The following is an 18134-nucleotide window of genomic DNA, read 5'->3' on the forward strand; positions in this document are numbered from 1 at the left end:
TTATTTTGGACCAAACCAACATTTGTTATTGAAGTAGCAGTCCTGGGAGTGCATTCTGACGAAGACAACAAAAGGTAATCAAACTTTTATAATAGTAAATCTGATTTTGGTGAAGGCTAAACTTGCCGGGTGTCTAAATAGCTAGCCCGTGATGGCTGGGCTATGTACTTAGAATATTGCAAAATGTGCTTTCACCAAAAAGCTATTTTAAAATCGGACACCGCGATTGCATAAAGGAGTTCTGTATCTATAATTCTTAAAATAATTGTTATGCTTTTTGTGAACGTTTATCGTGAGTAATTTAGTAAATTCCCCGGAAGTTTGCGGGGGGTATGCTAGTTCTGAACGTCACATGCTAATGTAAAAAGCTGGTTTTTGATATAAATATGAACTTGATTGAACAAAACATGCATGTATTGTATAACATAATGTCCTAGGTGTGTCATCTGATGAAGATCATCAAAGGTTAGTGCTGCATTTAGCTGTTTTCTGGGTTTTTGTGACATTATATGCTAGCTTGAAAAATGGGTGTCTGATTATTTCTGGCTTGGTACTCTGCTGACATAATCTAATGTTTTGCTTTCGCTGTAAAGCCTTTTTGAAATCGGACAGTGTGGTTAGATAAAGGAGAGTCTTGTCTTTAAAATGCTGTGAAATAGTCATATGTTTGAAAAATTTAAGTTTTTGTATTTTTGAGGAATCTGTAATTCACGCCACGCCTATCATTGGATATTGGAGCAGGTGTTCCGCTAGCGTTACGTCTAGATGTAAGAGGTTAATTCATTTGATTAATATTATGGTGTTTCTATTCAGAGAAAAACAAAAAACTAAACCCTCAGGGTTTCCATTCGGATGGAATGGAAAATATGGCGCTGTACAACGTGACGGTAGAGAGTAGCCTACAGGAGTGGAGGATTCTAAATAGTTGACCTTCATTAGACAACTTTGTTCCAATATTTCTGTAAATCAGTGATATTTATTCCCATAGTAATTTGTTATGGATCCATAACTAAATGAACATCTGCAATTTGAAAGAATATTTTTTTATCATTATTTTATTAACAAAGTGTGTTTATTTGTTTATTAGGCTACTGTGCAGTCTACAATACATTCTGTAGTAACTTGGAAAAGTGCCTAATTCCTTACATAAAAGGAGAGCAGGCCATGTCTGTACTACGGAATGCGGGGCACGCAGGAGACCTGTGTTATTTCATAGTTGTGATGTCTTCACTATTATTCTACAATGTGGAAAATAGTAAAAATAAAGAAAAATCCTGGATTGAGTAGGTGTGTCCAAACTTTTGACTTGTACTTGCTTAATTAATTTGATTAATATTATGGTGTTTCTATTCCATGAAAAATGAAAAACCCTGGGGGTCACCATTAGAATGGAATAGAAAATATGGCGCTGTACAACGTGGCGCTCATAAATTCAGAGCGTTCAGACAGTTTCGCTCTCGGAGCACACACTGGATGTTCGGGCCGAGGAGTAGGGTTGATTTGAGTGTTCTGGCCTTAGAACGGCAGTCAAACACCCAAGCTAACGTTGGCTAGCTTGCTAGCTACTTCCAGACACAAATGAGATCACTCTGATCATTTTACTCACCCTAGCAGAGCTGGTTAGGCAGTTTGTGTTAACCAGAGCGCTTGTGACTGGAAACAATTGAATTACGCTTTTCTGCCGACGTTTACTGACACCGGCCATATTTAACTGGTGCTGAGCGCTCGCAAATTCTTTATTCTGCGCTCTAGTACACTCAGACGAGAGTGCTCTGAAATCGATGTAGATAGCCAGAGCGAATTTACGAACGCACCCGAGTGTCCATTGAGAATGCACAACAATTATAACATTTAGCTAAGCTAAGAATTATGGAAATAATCAAGTCAATAAACGTTGGATAGTTAGATAGCCTATAGTTAATATACTGGCAAGTTTGATGTCTAACTACTAATGTTAGGTAGCTAACTAACATACCGGTACATAATGCTGTAATATGCTCTGTGGTTCGTAAGGACAGCATAGCTAACACATTGTCAGCCAACATAACTTGTAAGGTAACTTATTTGAAAGGTCATTACTTTATTTTTATTACATTGAGTAGCAAGCTACCCCTTGGTCGTTAGGGCAAATCTGGTCTGTGATGTGGGGGGGGTGGGGGGGGGAGAATCACAACTAGCTCGGCTATTAGACTATTCTTTAGTAAAGGTTGAAGTCTATTGTTCAGCTATTAGCCCCCTTCCCCAACTTGCAACAAAGTTTGGTTGTTCCAATCTCATTCCTTTCCCTCTTCCACGCGTCATCATTCTGCGCCTGAGTGGCTCGCTTGTGGGCGTGCTGACAGGATATGGCACCATCTTCGGTTGTGCGTCAAGAAATCTGCATACAGTAGCACGTTTGTTTTGTATGAAGGTGTGGTTATTCACAGGCAAATTGTTATAAGCTATGGAGGTACATTTGTGTCTTTTTATCAAGAGCAAAACTTTTTTTTTTTTTTTTTCAATAAAAAATAATTGTTCTGAAAGCAAACTTTTTCCAACACAAAGGAAGTCATACGAAGAAGGACTGTGTGATGATGGCATCTCAGGTAAGCAGAACTGGGCGTTCTTCCGTCCAACTTTTACATAGCTCCTACGATTCTGTGTCGGTTCATAACATTGTACTATATTACATATACATACCGTAGAATGATAAATAATGCAATTATTATTCTCAAGCTAACCAAAAGTATTTAGCTATGAACGCCTTTTCTCGCCATTTTCAGTTGAATTAATCTAACTTTCTTTCATGGCAACTCATAAGCAGGCCATGTCATATGTTTCATAGTGGATATATAGTCATATTTCATGGCAGTGTAACAGTTAGCTTTATTTACACAAGGATGAAAGAACACAATATGTCTGTCACGAAGAGTTAGCGAGTCTTTGCAGCGTGTAGACGGTGCAGGTATCATTGCATATTTACCATCACCTAATGAACAACCACAATACCAGCCTGGTGTTAACCTCTCTAGGGTATGTGGGACGAAATCGTCCCACCTACTCAACAGCCAGTGGAATCCCGTGGCGCGTTATTCAAATACCTTAGAAATGCTATTACTTCAATTTCTCAAACATATGACTATTTTACACCATTTTAAAGATAAGACTCTCGTTAATCTAACCACACTGTCCGATTTCAAAAAGGCTTTACAACGAAAGCAAAACATTAGATTATGTCAGCAGAGTACCCAGACAGAAATAATCAGACACCCATTTTTCAAGCTAGCATATAATGTCACATAAACCCAAACCACAGCTAAATGCAGCACTAACCTTTGATGATCTTCATCAGATGACACACCTAGGACATTGTTATACAATACATGCACGTTTTGTTCAATCAAGTTCATATTTATATCAAAAAACTGCTTTTTACATTAGCATGTGACGTTCAGAACTAGCATACCCACCGCAAACTTCACAAAAAACAAATTATTTTAAGAATTATAGATACAGAACTCCTTTATGCAATCGCTATGTCCGATTTTAAAATAGCTTTTTGGCAAAAGCACATTTTGCAATATTCTGAGTAGATGGCCCAGCCATCACGGGCTAGCTAATTTGACACCCACCAAGTTTAGCCCTCACCAAACTCCGATTTACTATTAGAAAAATGTGATTACCTTTGCTGTTCTTCGTCAGAATGTACTCCCAGGACTTCTACTTCAATAACAAATGTTAGTTTGGTTCAAAATAATCCATAGTTATGTTCAAATATCCTCTGTTTTGTTCGTGCGTTCAAGACACTATCCGAAGGGTGACCCCGCCCGACGCGTTTCGTGACAAAAGAATTCTAAATATTCCATTACCGTACTTCGAAGCATGTCAACCGCTGTTTAAAATCTATTTTTATGCGATTTTTCTCGTAAAAAAGCGATAATATTCCGACCGGGAAACCCTGTTTACGTTCAAAGACGAAAAAAAAAACCCATGGTGTCGCCTCGTGCACGCGCCTCAGTCTCATTGTTCTCTGAACGACCATTATCCAAATGCGCTACTGTTTTTCAGCCAGGGCCTGCAAAGACATCATTCAGCGTTTTGCCGCCTTCTGAGAGCCTATGGGAGCCGTTGGAAGTGTCACGTTACAGCAGAGATCCTCAGTTTTCAATAAAGAGAGTGTAGAAGCCCAAGAAATGGTCAGAGAGGGCGCTTCCTGTAAGGAATCTTCTCAGGTTTTTGCCTGCCATATGAGTTCTGTTATACTCACAGACACCATTGAAACAGTTTTAGAAACTTTAGGGTGTTTTCTATCCAAAGCCAATAATTATATGCATATTCTAGTTTCTGGGCAGTAGTAATAACCAGATTAAATCGGGTACGTTTTTTTATCCGGCCGTGCAAATACTGCCCCCTACCCTAGAGAGGTTAAGCTTTCTACGCTGTATTGACGTATCCTGAAAATTACATTGCTGCTTAAGATTGAATGGTCATATGTTGTTTTTTTCATATCTACAAAAAATAAGCCATCTTCTTTACTTTCAGAGAGCGAGCTGATCAAGGGGTTGAAAATGTAGATAATTGCCAGATGTTCACTGTCCGAGGAACAGGCCGTGGAAGCTTTATTGCTGGCAAAAGTGTCCTTAACCAGAGGTAATTAAACTGTTCTGTGTTCTTTTTCTCTCTTCGTCTCTGCCTGTCTTGTAGTACATGGAACCTGTCTCACATGCATTAATTAAAAAACCCTAAAGATGTCAGCTGCTAATTTTCAGATTTACACCACAAACACTGCCATTTTCACTGGACTATCTGTTGCTGCCAAGTCATGATTTACCTGGGGGTTAGCCTTGCAATAACGAAGTGGTGAGACAAAGCCCTCGATATTTAAATGTTTCAGGTACACTGATAGGTGTCTGGGTCACATACAGTATCTTATATTGACATTATCTTCTATTGTTTGTCCTCATGTGTCTGTTTTTCAGCATAAAGTACTCTGCAGCCACTTAGTGTGGACACCAGGTGAGACCACACACACACAATAACAGTCTCTTCTTCACTTCATCCCTCTCCCCCCTTCTCCCTAAATCCTCTAGGTTATATCAGCGGTTTTGGTGAACCCGTCCCGCATCTGAACTGGCTGACAGAGGGCACAGCATTATAATCGGTGAGAGGTCACTTGGTCGGGTCAAAAAGAAGTATTATTAAAGAGATGCTTTACATTGAAATACAGACAGATGTAGTAGTCCCAGAGTTAATGAACCAAGGTCAGTTCTGCATTTCACCTCCTGATGATTATGATGACTGACTGTGTTAGAATAAAAAAAAAAAAAGGTTTAATCATGCTCTCTCTCTATCCATCCGTCTCTCGTTTGCAGGTATGTTTTGATGTGAGAGAGGAAGCCAGACCCGTCATCACCACCTCACCCGCTCTTAACCTCTATGGGCTAGGTGGGACGCTTGCGCGGCGTTTTGTTCGTGCGTTCGAGACACTATCCTAAAGGCTAAATAAGGGTGACGAGCATGGCGCAATTCGTGACAAGAAAATTCTAAATATTCCATTACCGTACTTCGAAGCATGTCAACCGCTGTTTAAAATCAATTTTTATGCCATTTTTCTCATAAAAAAAAGCGATAATATTCCGACCGGGAATCTGCGTTTAGATAAACAGACAAAGGAAAAGAAACCATTCGGTCGAAGCGGGCACGCGCCTAAGCCCATAGTACTCTGAGTGGCCACTTGCCAAAAGCGATAAAGTGTTTCAGCCAGAGCCTGCCTCGATATCGTTCAACGTTTTCCCGGGCTCTGAGACCCTATGGAAGACGTAGGAAGTGTCACGTTATTGCACAGATCCTGAGTCTTTAATAAAAAGAGCCAAGATGAAACACTACTTCTCAGACAGGCCACTTCCTGCTTGAAATCTTCTCAGGTTTTGGCCTGCCATAGGAGTTCTGTTATACTCACAGACACCATTCAAACAGTTTTAGAAACTTTAGGGTGTTTTCTATCCAAAGCCAATAATTATATGCATATTCTAGTTACTGGGCAGGTGTAGTAACCAGATTAAATCGGGTACGTTTTTTATCCAGCCGTGCAAATACTGCCCCCTATCCCCAACAGGTTAACTTCTATGGGCTAGGTGGACCTGCCTAACATCCGGTGAAATAGCAGAGAGAAAAAATTCTAAATACACAATTCGTAATATTAAACATTCTTGTAAATACATGCATCTTACATAATTTAAAAGCTTAACATCTTGTTAATCCAGCCGCAATGTCCGATTTCAAAAAGGATTTGCGGCGAAAGCATACATAATAATCTGAGGACAGCGTCCCGCAAACACAAGCATTACTAGCATTTTCCAACCAAGCATTAGCGTCACTAAAGTCAGAAATAGCAATAAAATAATCAATTACCTTTGAAGATCTTCTTTTGGCGATACAAAAGGCCCAATCTTCACAATAAATGGTCGTTTTGTTCGATAAAATCCATTTTTATAGCCTAACACAAAACATTTTCTAAACAGCTAGTGTCATGAATTCCGTCTCCTTCAACTTTCGATGAAGCATTCGATGTAATTACTCACGCTAAACACACGTTTATCCAGTCATGGTTGGTTTCATTGCAATTCTCTGTTTGTTAGTAACACAGCCATACTTGATTGTTCTTTTTGCGGGACGTATTGACCGAAAGGAACTGATTTGAACACACCAAACAATGACCTCATTGCGCGCCAATGATATGACCAGTGCTTCGTTGATTGACTGTATTTCGGCCCAATGACCACTGATCATCTTGAAATCTAGCTTGGTAGATAGCCAATGAGCTGAGGTAAACGGCAATATCTAAATGGTTATATCCGGGAAGACAAGCTCTTGAACGAAAGTCGAGCGTAACACAGCCATTCGCCATTGAAACTTCTACCTGAAGGAGCCACATTGTTTGCGCGTAGCAGTTTTGAGTCGAGATCATTGTCAGCTATTTCATCGATAGAATTATGGCGAGTAAATCTGGAAAATCAAAGGCAAAGTCCAGGTATACAGATCTACACGACATTATCGATGAAATTTATAGAGATAGTGACACAGAATTACTTGAAGAGGAGTCGGATTGTGAGTCAAGTTTGGACTCCCAGTTTGAGGAAATGTTTTTGCATGGAGAGGACGCAATTTTGGAATGGAAAGTACCTCTCATGCCATTGTTTGAAATTAATAATATCAAATATTATTCATTTGAGTTGTTTGGAGATATATATATATATTTATATTTCTTTTTTTGGGTGACATATATATACATATTTTTTTTTACTTTTATTTTGTATGAGATATATATATATATATATATATTATTTTTTAAATCAGTAATGAAACGTGTGAAGTACACATGGCTAAACATTGAGTGTGTCTGTCTGTATATATTAGATATTTTTTTACATGTATGCATGTTTTACATGTATTTTATCTAAACTATTCTATATATAATCTGTGTGTCTGTCTTCACAGTCCTTCCAATTCTGACTGGGAGCCCCCACTGCCAAGGTGCCCATCCCCCACAGGAGCTGGTTCATCTAGCCGGACCCCTGCTGTCTCCGGCTCCACACCTACCCCCGCCCGGCCAGGTGTGAAGTCTGTGACAAAGAAGCGGAGGTGGGGAAAAGAGAAACCAGCAATCAGAGAGGAGGAGGGTCGTTGGCACTCTGTGCTTGAGGAGGATGTGGGCCCACCACCTCCAATATTCAGACCGAAAAGGTCCTCCAACTACAGCCCCATGCAACTTTTTCAACTGTTTTTTACATCTTCAGTTATTGATTCCCTTGCTTGAACACTAACAAATATGGTGCTAAGAAGCAGGCAGGCAAGAAAGAGGTATGGAAGCCCATTTCCATGTCAGATATTTTTTGTTATTTGTCAATGGTCATATACATGGGTCTAGTGAAGCTGAAAACCCTGAAACACTACTGGAAAACTGCTCCCCTCTATCAACTGCCTTTCCCCTCCACTGTCATGTCATGCAAAAGGTTTCTGACAATTTCACGGGCGCTTCACATCAGTGACCCTAAAGTTGATGAGGACAACGAGAACAAGCGAGGCACAGCAGGTTATGATAGGCTCTGCAAAATAAAACCTCTACCACAGTGTGGTTAAGGCCTGCAAGACCTATTTTCAGCCCACCCAGAACCTTTCCATCGATGAGAGGATGGTAGCCTCAAAGGCCAGAATCAGCCTAAAACAATACATGCGTAACAAACCAACTAAATGGGGTTACAAACTGGTTGTTTTGGATGATTCTGCGTGTGCATACATGTGCAATTTTGTTGTTTATGAGGGGAAGAGCAGTTTTGCGACCGGTAAGGGACTCAGCTATGATTCTGTCATGGCATTATTACATTTTCAACTGCTGGGGAAGGGCTACAAACTTTTTCTGGACAATTTCTACACAAGCCCTACCCTGTTCAGACCTGAAGAAGCTGGATATGTGGGCTTGTGGCACCATTCAGCCCAACAGAGTGGGCTTTCCAAAAACCAAGGAGAACGACATGCCTAAGCGGGCTGAGCGGGGTAGCATGCGATGGATTCGCCAAGATGGCCTGCTCTTTGTGAAGTCGATGGATACCAGAGAGGTGGTCATGTGCTCCAGTATCCACAAGTCCTTCAGTGGAGATCACGTCGTCAGGCGTGTGAAGGGCGCTACTGGGGCATGGACCACAAAATATGTCCCCATTCCTGCAGCTATCAAGGACTATAACAAGAGCATGGGGGGTGTAGACCTGTCAAATGCACTGACAGGCTACTATAATGTTCTCCACAAGACCATGAAATGGTACAATACTTTTTTCTATCATTTCGTTGACATTGCTGTGGTTAATTCCTTCATCATCCAGAAGGAAATGGCCAAGAGCTGTGGAAAGACCCCCATCTCACAGCTAGCCTTCCGAGAGCTGCTCATCCAGGAGCTTGCTAGCTACAGCAAGTCCACTGCAGCACCTTCTGTCCCCTCTACCTCTTCTGCTCCTTCAACCAGTGGTGTTCACCTGCCCAAATTCATCTCTGCAGACATGAATGTGCCTCAGGGTAAAAAGGGCACAGTGGGGAGGCGACGCTGTGCCCTTTGTCACAGGAAATGCCCCATCACATGTACCACCTGCTCAGTAACTCTATGCTTTACAGCAGAAAGAGACTGCTATGGGCCATGGCACCAGCAGCACAGTTTTGTGTAGAGGACTGAGGGTCCTCACAATATTGTACATTGTATGTCTGTAAATAGTTACCCTTGTTACTTAAAAGTTTTTCAAAATTTCATATTTTGAATTTTTTGGGTACTTTTTTTTTGAGGGGTGTGTTAGAATATAATTTTTGTATTTTGTATATAGTTTTTTTTACATCAAAATGTATCACTGTACCAATTCGGCCACTTGGGTACATTTGTGTGGGACACCTGGGTGACTTCATGCTCAATGTCATGTAGCTCGCTCATTCCTGAAGATGTGTCTGAAACTTTTCTCAGATACTGTTGACCTCATGTTCTGCATAGGATGCTGGGGATCATTTCTATCTGAATGTTTGGCTGTTCCTGTTCAGTTGAAAGATGCAACAATAACAAAAACCAGAAAACGTATGTTTGTTTCCTTGTATTTTCTTCTACCAGATCTATTGTGTTATATTCTCCTACATTCAATTCACATTTCCACAAACTTCAGAGTGTTTCCTTTCAAATGATACCAAGAAAATGCATATCCTTGCATCTGGGCCTGAGCTACAGACAGATTTGGGTATGTCTTCAGGCGGAAATTGAGAGAAGTGGGGGGGTAGCCCAAAAAGGTTAAGATAACCAGCCTTGGGCCCCCAGGTTAGGAGACACCGCAATTGTGATGAACTGAGAGAATTCATTAATTCGTTAATCATATGCTGTCTGCCGCTGTTCTTACCTCTTTCCCTTTCTGTCTTCTACACCTCTCTCCCCACCTCGTCTTTCTTCCTTGTTTTATAATGCACACCATATGTGCATTGAAGTACAGATTGAACTTGTATTTATAATATATTACAATTATCATAATGCATGTATTATGTATTTATAACACCTGGATAATGAACTTCTTTCAATAAAGCGTTTCACATTCTCCACTGGTTGAAATTAAGTATCTTATTGAAATACTATCCTGTGTGCTCAGATTAATGTAGATGAAGGGAGTTACATTTACGTCATTTAGCAGACGCTCTTATCCAGAGCGACTTACAAATTGGTGCATTCACCTTATATCAGTTAGATATGCATAGTTTTTTTTTCTGTATATATGAATTACAAGTCAGCCTTTACTTAAATCATGTTTCTAGTCTATTGCATAGTTACAATGTGTAATCACTGATGTCCCAGGAGCGGTAAACACTGTTGAAGTGTATAATTGTAATACATGCATGCAGACACAGCATCATTTAAATTATGGAGTTTGATATGACTGAAAAAGTATGTCTCAGAGATTCATACCTGAACTGCACCTTTATTTGCCAAGGAAGAGTACATGATCAGTGAATATATTCAATGTACAGGCTACAATGTGGGAATCTCATGCGTGGTAATAACTACAGTACATATATAGGAGTACGTACAGTACGTATATAGACCTTGCATCCTTAGCACAAAGTTATTATATTCTCATCTATTCATAGGCTTCATTTATGCCATTCAGACTTGAAGTTGATACAACAACTATGACAGCTGAGGTTCATAGATTAGTATGAATATTAATTCAGAACCTAACGTTTTAGGGTCCATACACAGACGGGCTACATACTGTAGCTAGCTACACACCCATAGGCATACAGTTGTTTTTATCCTCCACAACACAATAAGCAAGTAAATAGTTAGCCATCTATGTTACTTCAGATGCATTGCAAGGCAAGCTTACACAATTGTACATTCAATTTGCAGTAAATGCTTTATCTAGCTAGATTCTTTACAGCCACTGTTTCACAAGACGACAGTCTGGTTTGCTGGTTCTCTCAGGAGTCCCTAAAACATTAAACAACACGAATTATAAATGAATTATCCTGTCATAACACTAGCTAGTCAGCTAACTTGCTAAATAGCGATTTTCGTAAATTAACTTTATGACAAAAAAATATGCACAAATGTTTGTCTCTACATCAACATATTCCTCTCAATTGTATTTTTTTTGTTGCTTGACTCGTATGACGTTATAACTACTTACAGTTGGTTCCACCATAATGTTTTGTCAGCCATCTTCACCCAGGGACCACTCGATATGATTGGGTCCCAAGGTTTTTATATGACCAAATGCATAATGAGTGCTTTAACTCCCCCTTGTGGTGGTCTGGAGCAATGAAGCCGTGACTCTGGGTACCTCTAAGTCCCGCAATGCAAGCTCGCAACTTGTAACCTCTCTAGGGGGTGTGGGACGGTAGCGTCCCCCCTGTCCAACATCCGTTGAAATTGCAGAGCGCCAAATTCAAATTACTATAAATATTTAACTTTCATGAAATCACAAGTGTAATACATCAAAATAAAGCTTAACTTGTTGTTAATCCAGCCACCGTGTCAGATTTCAAAAAGGCTTTACGGCGAAAGCAAACCATGCGATTATCTGAGGATAACGCTCAGCAGACAAAACATCACATTAGCCCATCTGTAATTTAGCCCAAACAACTACCTCTTCCCCTACTGTATTTATTTATTTAGCTCCTTTGCACCCCATTATTTCTATTTCTACTTTGCACTTTCTTCCACTACAATTCTACCATTCCAGTGTTTTACTTGCTATATTGTATTTACTTTTCCACCATGGCCTTTTTTGCCTTTACCTCCCTTATCTCACCTCATTTGCTCACATTGTATATAGACTTATTTTTCTACTGTATTATTGACTGTATGTTTGTTTTACTCCATGTGTAACTCTGTGTTGTTGTATGTGTCGAACTGCTTTGCTTTATCTTGGCCAGGTCGCAATTGCAAATGAGAACTTGTTATCAACTTGCCTACCTGGTTAAATAAAAGGTGAAATATATATACATATTATTATTATTATTATTAAATACAGTTAGTTACCAGCCAAGTAGACTAGTCGCGAAAGTCAGAAATAGCAATAAAATTGATCACTTACCTTTGATGATCTTTGTATGGTTGCACTCACAAGACTCTCAGTTACACAATAAATGTTTGTTTTGTTCAATAAAGTCCCTCTTCATATCCAAAAACCTCCATTTTGTTGGCGCGTTTTGTTCAGTAATCCAATGGCTCAAATGCGGTCACAAGAGGCAGACAAATTCCAAATAGTATCCGTAAAGTTCGTAGAAACATGTCAAACGATGTTTATAATCAATCCTCAGGTTGTTTTTAGCCTAAATAATCGATAATATTTCAACCGGACAATAGCATCGTCAATATAAAAGAAAAACAAGAAAGGCGCGCTCTCGGTCGTGCACAGGAACCAGCTCTGGGGACATCCCACTATCCACTGACTCAATGTGGTCATTCTCCCTCATTTTTCAGAAAAAAAGCATGAAACAATGTCTAAAGACTGTTCACTTCTAGTGGAAACCATAGGGAACGGAATCTGGGTCCTATCCCTTTAAATGGTGGATAGCCTTTAATTGGAAAAACAGCCATTTCAAAATAATGGCACTTCCTGGATGGATTTTCCTCAGGTTTTCACCTGCCATTTCAGTTCTGTTATACTCACAGACATTATTTTAACAGTTTTAGAAACTTTGGAGTGTTTTCTATCAAAATATACTAATTATATGCATATCCTAGCTTCTGGGCCTGAGTAGCAGGCTGTTTACCTTGGGCACGCTTTTCATCCGGAGGTGAAAATAGTGCCCCCTACCCTAGTAAGGTAAAAGGAGGAAGCACTGTAGGCCTGATCACCAACAACGAGACAGCCCATAGGGAGGTCAGAGAACTGGCAGTGTGGTGCAAGGACAACAACCTCTCCCTCAATGTGAGCAAGACAAAGGAGCTGATCGTGGACTACAGGAAAAGGCGGGCCGAACAGGCCCCCATTAACATCGACAGGGCTGTGGTGGAGTGGGTCGAGAGTTTCAAGTTCCTTGGTATCACCAACAACATCACCAACAAACTATCATGGTCCAAACACACCAAGATAGTCTTGAAAAGGGCAAAACCTTTTCCCCCTCAGGAGACTGAAAAGATTTGGCATGCGTCCCCAGATGCTCAAAAGGTTCTACAGCTGCACCATCGAGAGCATCCTGACTGGTTGCATCACCACCTGGTATGGCAACTGCTCGGCATCTGGCCGTATGGCGCTACAGAGGGTAGTGCGAACGGCCCAGTACATCACTGGGGCCAAGCTTCCTGCCATCCAGGACCTATACAATAGGCCAGAGGAAAGCCCATAAAATTGTCAGAGACTCCAGTCACCCAAGTTATAGACAGTTTTCTCTGCTACCACATGGCAAGCGGTACCGGAGCGCCAAGTCTAGGACCAAAAGGCTCCTCAACAGCTTCTACCCCCAAGGTATATGACTGCTGAACAATTAATAAAAATCGCCACCGGACAATTTACATTGACACCCCCCCGCCCCCCCCTTTTGTACACTGCTGCTTCTCGCTGTTTATCATCATCTATGCATAGTCACTTCACCCCCACCTACATGTACAAATTACCTCAACTAACCTGTACCCCCGCACACTGACTCGGTACCGGTGGCCCTTGTATATAGCCTCGTTACTGTGTTACTTTGTATTAGTTTTTGTTTTCATCTACTTGGTTAATATTTTCTTAAGTCTTCTTGAACTGCACTGTTGGTTAAGGGCTTGTAAGTAAGCATTTCACCATAAAGTCTAAACTTGCTGTACTCGGCGCATGTGACAAATAAAGTTTGTTTTGATTTTAGCGTTTTTTGGGGTAGCCTAAGTCCAAAAAGCATAAAAAAATGTTTTTTTTATTATTATTACTTTTCAGGATAGGAAAACACTAAGTTTCAACTTAAACCACTAAAACCAGATATAAAGTATGTAGAAAAGATAATGGACCTATATATTTTTTTAAATATTTGAGAACTAACAATCACCAAAATAAAAGCTAGACAGTCAGAGAGAATTGAAAATGCAAATTTAGCAATATTCATTTTATTATTATTGTCGAGCAAAAGAACCGCAATAGACATGGCAAAATGCAAAGAATTACAGGAACCTAGCTTTAAAAATGCTACATTTTCTCTCAGCTGCATAGCAAAATGTGTAGAACTGCAGGAAATTAACTTAAAAATTTACTAAATCTCAGCTCCATGGAGAAATGTATAGAATTACAGGAAATTGTCTTAAATGCAAAAATGTCTACAGTGCAAAGATAGGGGCCTCAAATTCTCTCTAAAATGTAGCCGAGCCAACGACCAATTATGCTCATTGCCCTGCCCTCTGCCACACCCCCTGTCACACCCACCGCCTAAGCCCATTTCTGATACAGAAAAAAGCTGCAGTAGTGGGTATGGAAGCATCTATTTATTCATTATTTCTGTCCCTCGCCTTAGAACATTGTGGGCAGACTGACGACTCATTCTGTCTGAGAGTGTCCCAGTTTCAAAACCCTGTAGTATTCTGACCTCCTGCACCACTCACAGTGACAGAGCCAGAGACAGACAAAGGAGGAAATTATATAACCCTTTCTCTCTCCCATCAGCATCTTTGTGACAAAATCAACCCTTTTTCACTTGTTTGGGTGAGTGTGTGTGACACTGAACTGGTTGTGTGGTATTGTAGCCATTGGAAAGACTTGATACGGTTCCCTTTGGAGAATAATCTCTGATAGTGCTAAAATCTGTGTTGCTGGGATGTGACCTTTCTGAATCTGATGTGAAATACAAACTAAAAGGTAGAGTGTCAACATCTCCAGGAGTGGGTCTGGATGCAACGATGATTACTCTTGCACAATGGGTCACTTTGGGTCGTTGCCATGGACTTCCTTTTGCTAGACAATAAATTGCATAGACTGCAGTTTCTCTCAAGCTGCATAAGCACTTACTGAGACTGATTAGTAAAATGTATGCAACTAGACGCCCCAGTATCTGTGTACTAGGAATGTTGACAATGAGTGAGTATGACGTGTTTCCTCTCTAACGCTCTGGAAGCTCTGATTGAAACCACTAGACAGCTCTGCAAGCGTCACGGCCAGTATGTACTTCCAAATAAGGTCTAAATGAAACTGTATAAGCACTCACGTCCCAAGGATTCTGAGGAGCTCTAACCTTACTGCTAAGCACAGGTCGAAAGTCTACAACAGCCCAACACAGAGGTGTCGAGGAGCAGTGGTGTAAAGTATTTAAGTCGTTTTTTTGGGGTATCTGTACTTCACCATTTATATTTTTGCTAACTTTTACTTGACTGCATTCCAAAATAAAATGATGTACTTTTTAATCCATACATGTTCCCTGACACCCAAAAGTACTCGTTACATTTTGACTGGAAAATGGTCCAATTCACTTATCAAGAAAACATCCCTGGTTATCCCTACCGCATCTGATCTGACAGACTCACTAAAGACAAATGATTCATGTGTAAATTATGACTGAGTGTTGGAGTGTGCCCCTGGCTATGCGTCAATAAAAAATTAATTTAAATGGTGCTGTCTGGTTTGCTTAATATAAGGAATTTTAAATGGTTTACACTCTTACTTTTGAAACTTAAGTACATTTTAGCAATTCCATTTACTTTCGATACTTAAGTATATTTAAAACCAAATACTTTTAGACTTTTAATCAAGTAGAATTTTACTGAGTGACTTTTACTTGAGTCATTTTCTATTAAGGTACTGTATCTTTACTTTTTCTCAAGTATGACAATTTAGTAGTTTTTCCACCACTGCCAAATAGGCATTTTTTCGGTTACTTGTACATTGTTTTCGGGTTGCTTGACCTTTTTGTAAGTACATACCAGCCATAACGGGAGTAAATTCAGATAGTTACTCAGCGAAACCCCATATTTTGTGAGTAACTAAAGTATTTTGACATTATAACGCATGCAGAGTTATCAAATGGGATTTTGAATGGGAGCTTCCTGGGCGTTAGAGAGGAGCCACGTCATACTCATCGTCGACAGCTATAAAGGCTTGTACAGATACTGGGGCAGCAGCAAGCTAGACTTATAAGTGGCAGCTTCTTACTGGTCTCATGATTGCACACTGTTCAGTTAACTGTTATTGACAATAAAGCTAACCGACGTTAGCTAACTACCTAGTTAGCATATAGTGATATGGCAGAAGGTGGCGTTCAATGTAATCTCCTCTCTTGATCGTGTTATCACCGAGCTTGGCTAACTAGGCAGCTTTCTATCTCATTTGTCAGACATAAACGAGCTAGTTATTAGCTAGCGCAAGCTAGGCACTAGTTTGACAGCTAGTTAGTTAACGTTAGCTGAATAATGGGAGCAAGTTAGCAGGTGAACTGAAAAATGTCACACATATTAGGAGCCAACATAAGGTTTACAATGTCGTTATTTATCAACTACAACATATCCGTATGAATAGTATTCGCAGTTGTAGCTACGACTGGATAAAACAACAATGACAACGTTAGCTAGCTAGCTAGCTGCTAACTAACGTCACAGTAGCTAGCTAACGGTAGCTGCCTGTCAACAACACAGCCTCTGTCAACTTACCCTTGCAGTGACTTTGTACACTGTATATCCTTTCTTATGCTTTTTAGGGTCCGTAACAGTATAAAAACGTGCAAGTTCTCCTCGTTCCCGCTGCGATATCATTCTGATTGAACCATAGCCATTAGCTAGCCAGCTGATTCCCAGTCTAAAAAGCCGGGGCTGCTTTGCTTCGTTCCAGATAGCCGCTGCTACGCACAGATAGAACAATGAGCCAGATAATTCACAGGATGTATGAATGTGAAGTATCCGGTGGGCGTTTCCACTCACAACCAAATATTGGGACGAGAATAAGCCCAACAACTGTGGTCAGCAGTGGGAGAATATGGAGTGAGATGGATTTTTGCCGTCATTCAGATAATTTTCTCATCGATGAAACATTTGATCTCCATACAAAGTGTATTTCCAAAACTGTTTCCAAAACTAAAATCTGTAATAGAGTGGACTGCGTTTTATAGACTTTACCCTTTGCCAAAGTTTCAAAAAATGGTGTCGTTTAGGAGTGCCAGGGCGAATTTAGTTATTGCACACGCACACTTCAAAGTAGGCGTTCCCTAACGGAAATATGCGAATAAATGCCAATAGGATCTCATTAGTTCGTTGGCTCTGCCCACTATGACAGATTTGTATAACTATCTGGGTTAGTTATACAAATCTTTGGCTGCAAATTGCAAAATGACACGCCGAAAGACCGGCCCCTCAAATTCTTCTTCTTCTTTGGTACTATGGCAGTCTGCAAACAAAAGTTAGAGGTGCATTCCCACACCAACTGGACCAGGGATGAAGGGATAAGGGATACATTCACAAATTAAAAGTAAATTCCATTACAGGAAGATAAAAAATAACAAAAACTAAAAAAACTAAAAAGTATTATCAGGAAAAATCTTCCCACTCCTTCAGTCATTCGATAACTCAAACTTCCCTACTCTGGCTGGGACTACTTGAGACAGTACTCCATGGAGCTCTTCAGATGTGAAATATTTTAATCCCAGATATTGTTCAGCTGCAGAAACAATGATGTCGATTTTTCTTGACTTATTTCAAACTTGAGCAGTATTTACTACCATCTCATCTCCACCCGCTCCTTCAGCTATTTTCACAGCCTCCACATAGGAGACCTGATGGATAGCCCTACCTACTGCGACCTTCTTCACCCTTACAGGTAGTCTCAATGTGGAGATGCTTTCCATTGCCTGTCCAGGCTGTCCAGTCCAGCATAGTCCAGCATAGCCATGCATTATAACAAAACCCAAACATCCCTTGTCTGTCACATACTGAATACAATTATATTTGAACTTACTCTGTCGATTGTCTGTGAGGTTGGTTCTTAATTGGGTCGAAATTTGACAAAAGCCACTTGAAACCGGTGAACCCCAAGGGACTCGGATTAACAGAGGGGGCATTAATAACTTGGTTATTCCAGGAAGGATAGAGAGGAACGCTCCACACCACTCTCTCACTTGAGTATCTTATCTTTCTTCTGATGATCTCATTTTGCTCTTTTGTAGCTTTGTTAAGTGTGTGTGTGTTTCCT

The 18134-nt window shown here is 40.3% G+C and overlaps 1 protein-coding gene across 4 annotated transcripts in view; it reads right to left on the bottom strand.

Moving 5' to 3' along the window:
- Nucleotides 1–16846, bottom strand: part of rps6kc1 (ribosomal protein S6 kinase B1) — an 80183-nt gene extending 63337 nt beyond the window's left edge. For all 4 annotated transcript variants that reach the window (XR_001329350.3, XR_001329349.3, XR_001329348.3 and 1 more), the window contains exon 1: nucleotides 16604–16846. Coding sequence is in view for 1 of the 4 variants with exons in the window: in XM_014205476.3 (XP_014060951.1) it covers nucleotides 16604–16705 (102 nt within the window). In the remaining 3 variants the exon portion in view is untranslated. The remainder of the gene's footprint in view (nucleotides 1–16603) is intronic.
- Between the last annotated feature and the right edge of the window lie 1288 nt (nucleotides 16847–18134).

This window comes from Salmo salar, chromosome 06, assembly GCF_965601325.2.
Source record: "Salmo salar chromosome 06, fSalSal1, whole genome shotgun sequence".
Taxonomy (NCBI): Eukaryota; Metazoa; Chordata; class Actinopteri; order Salmoniformes; family Salmonidae; genus Salmo; species Salmo salar.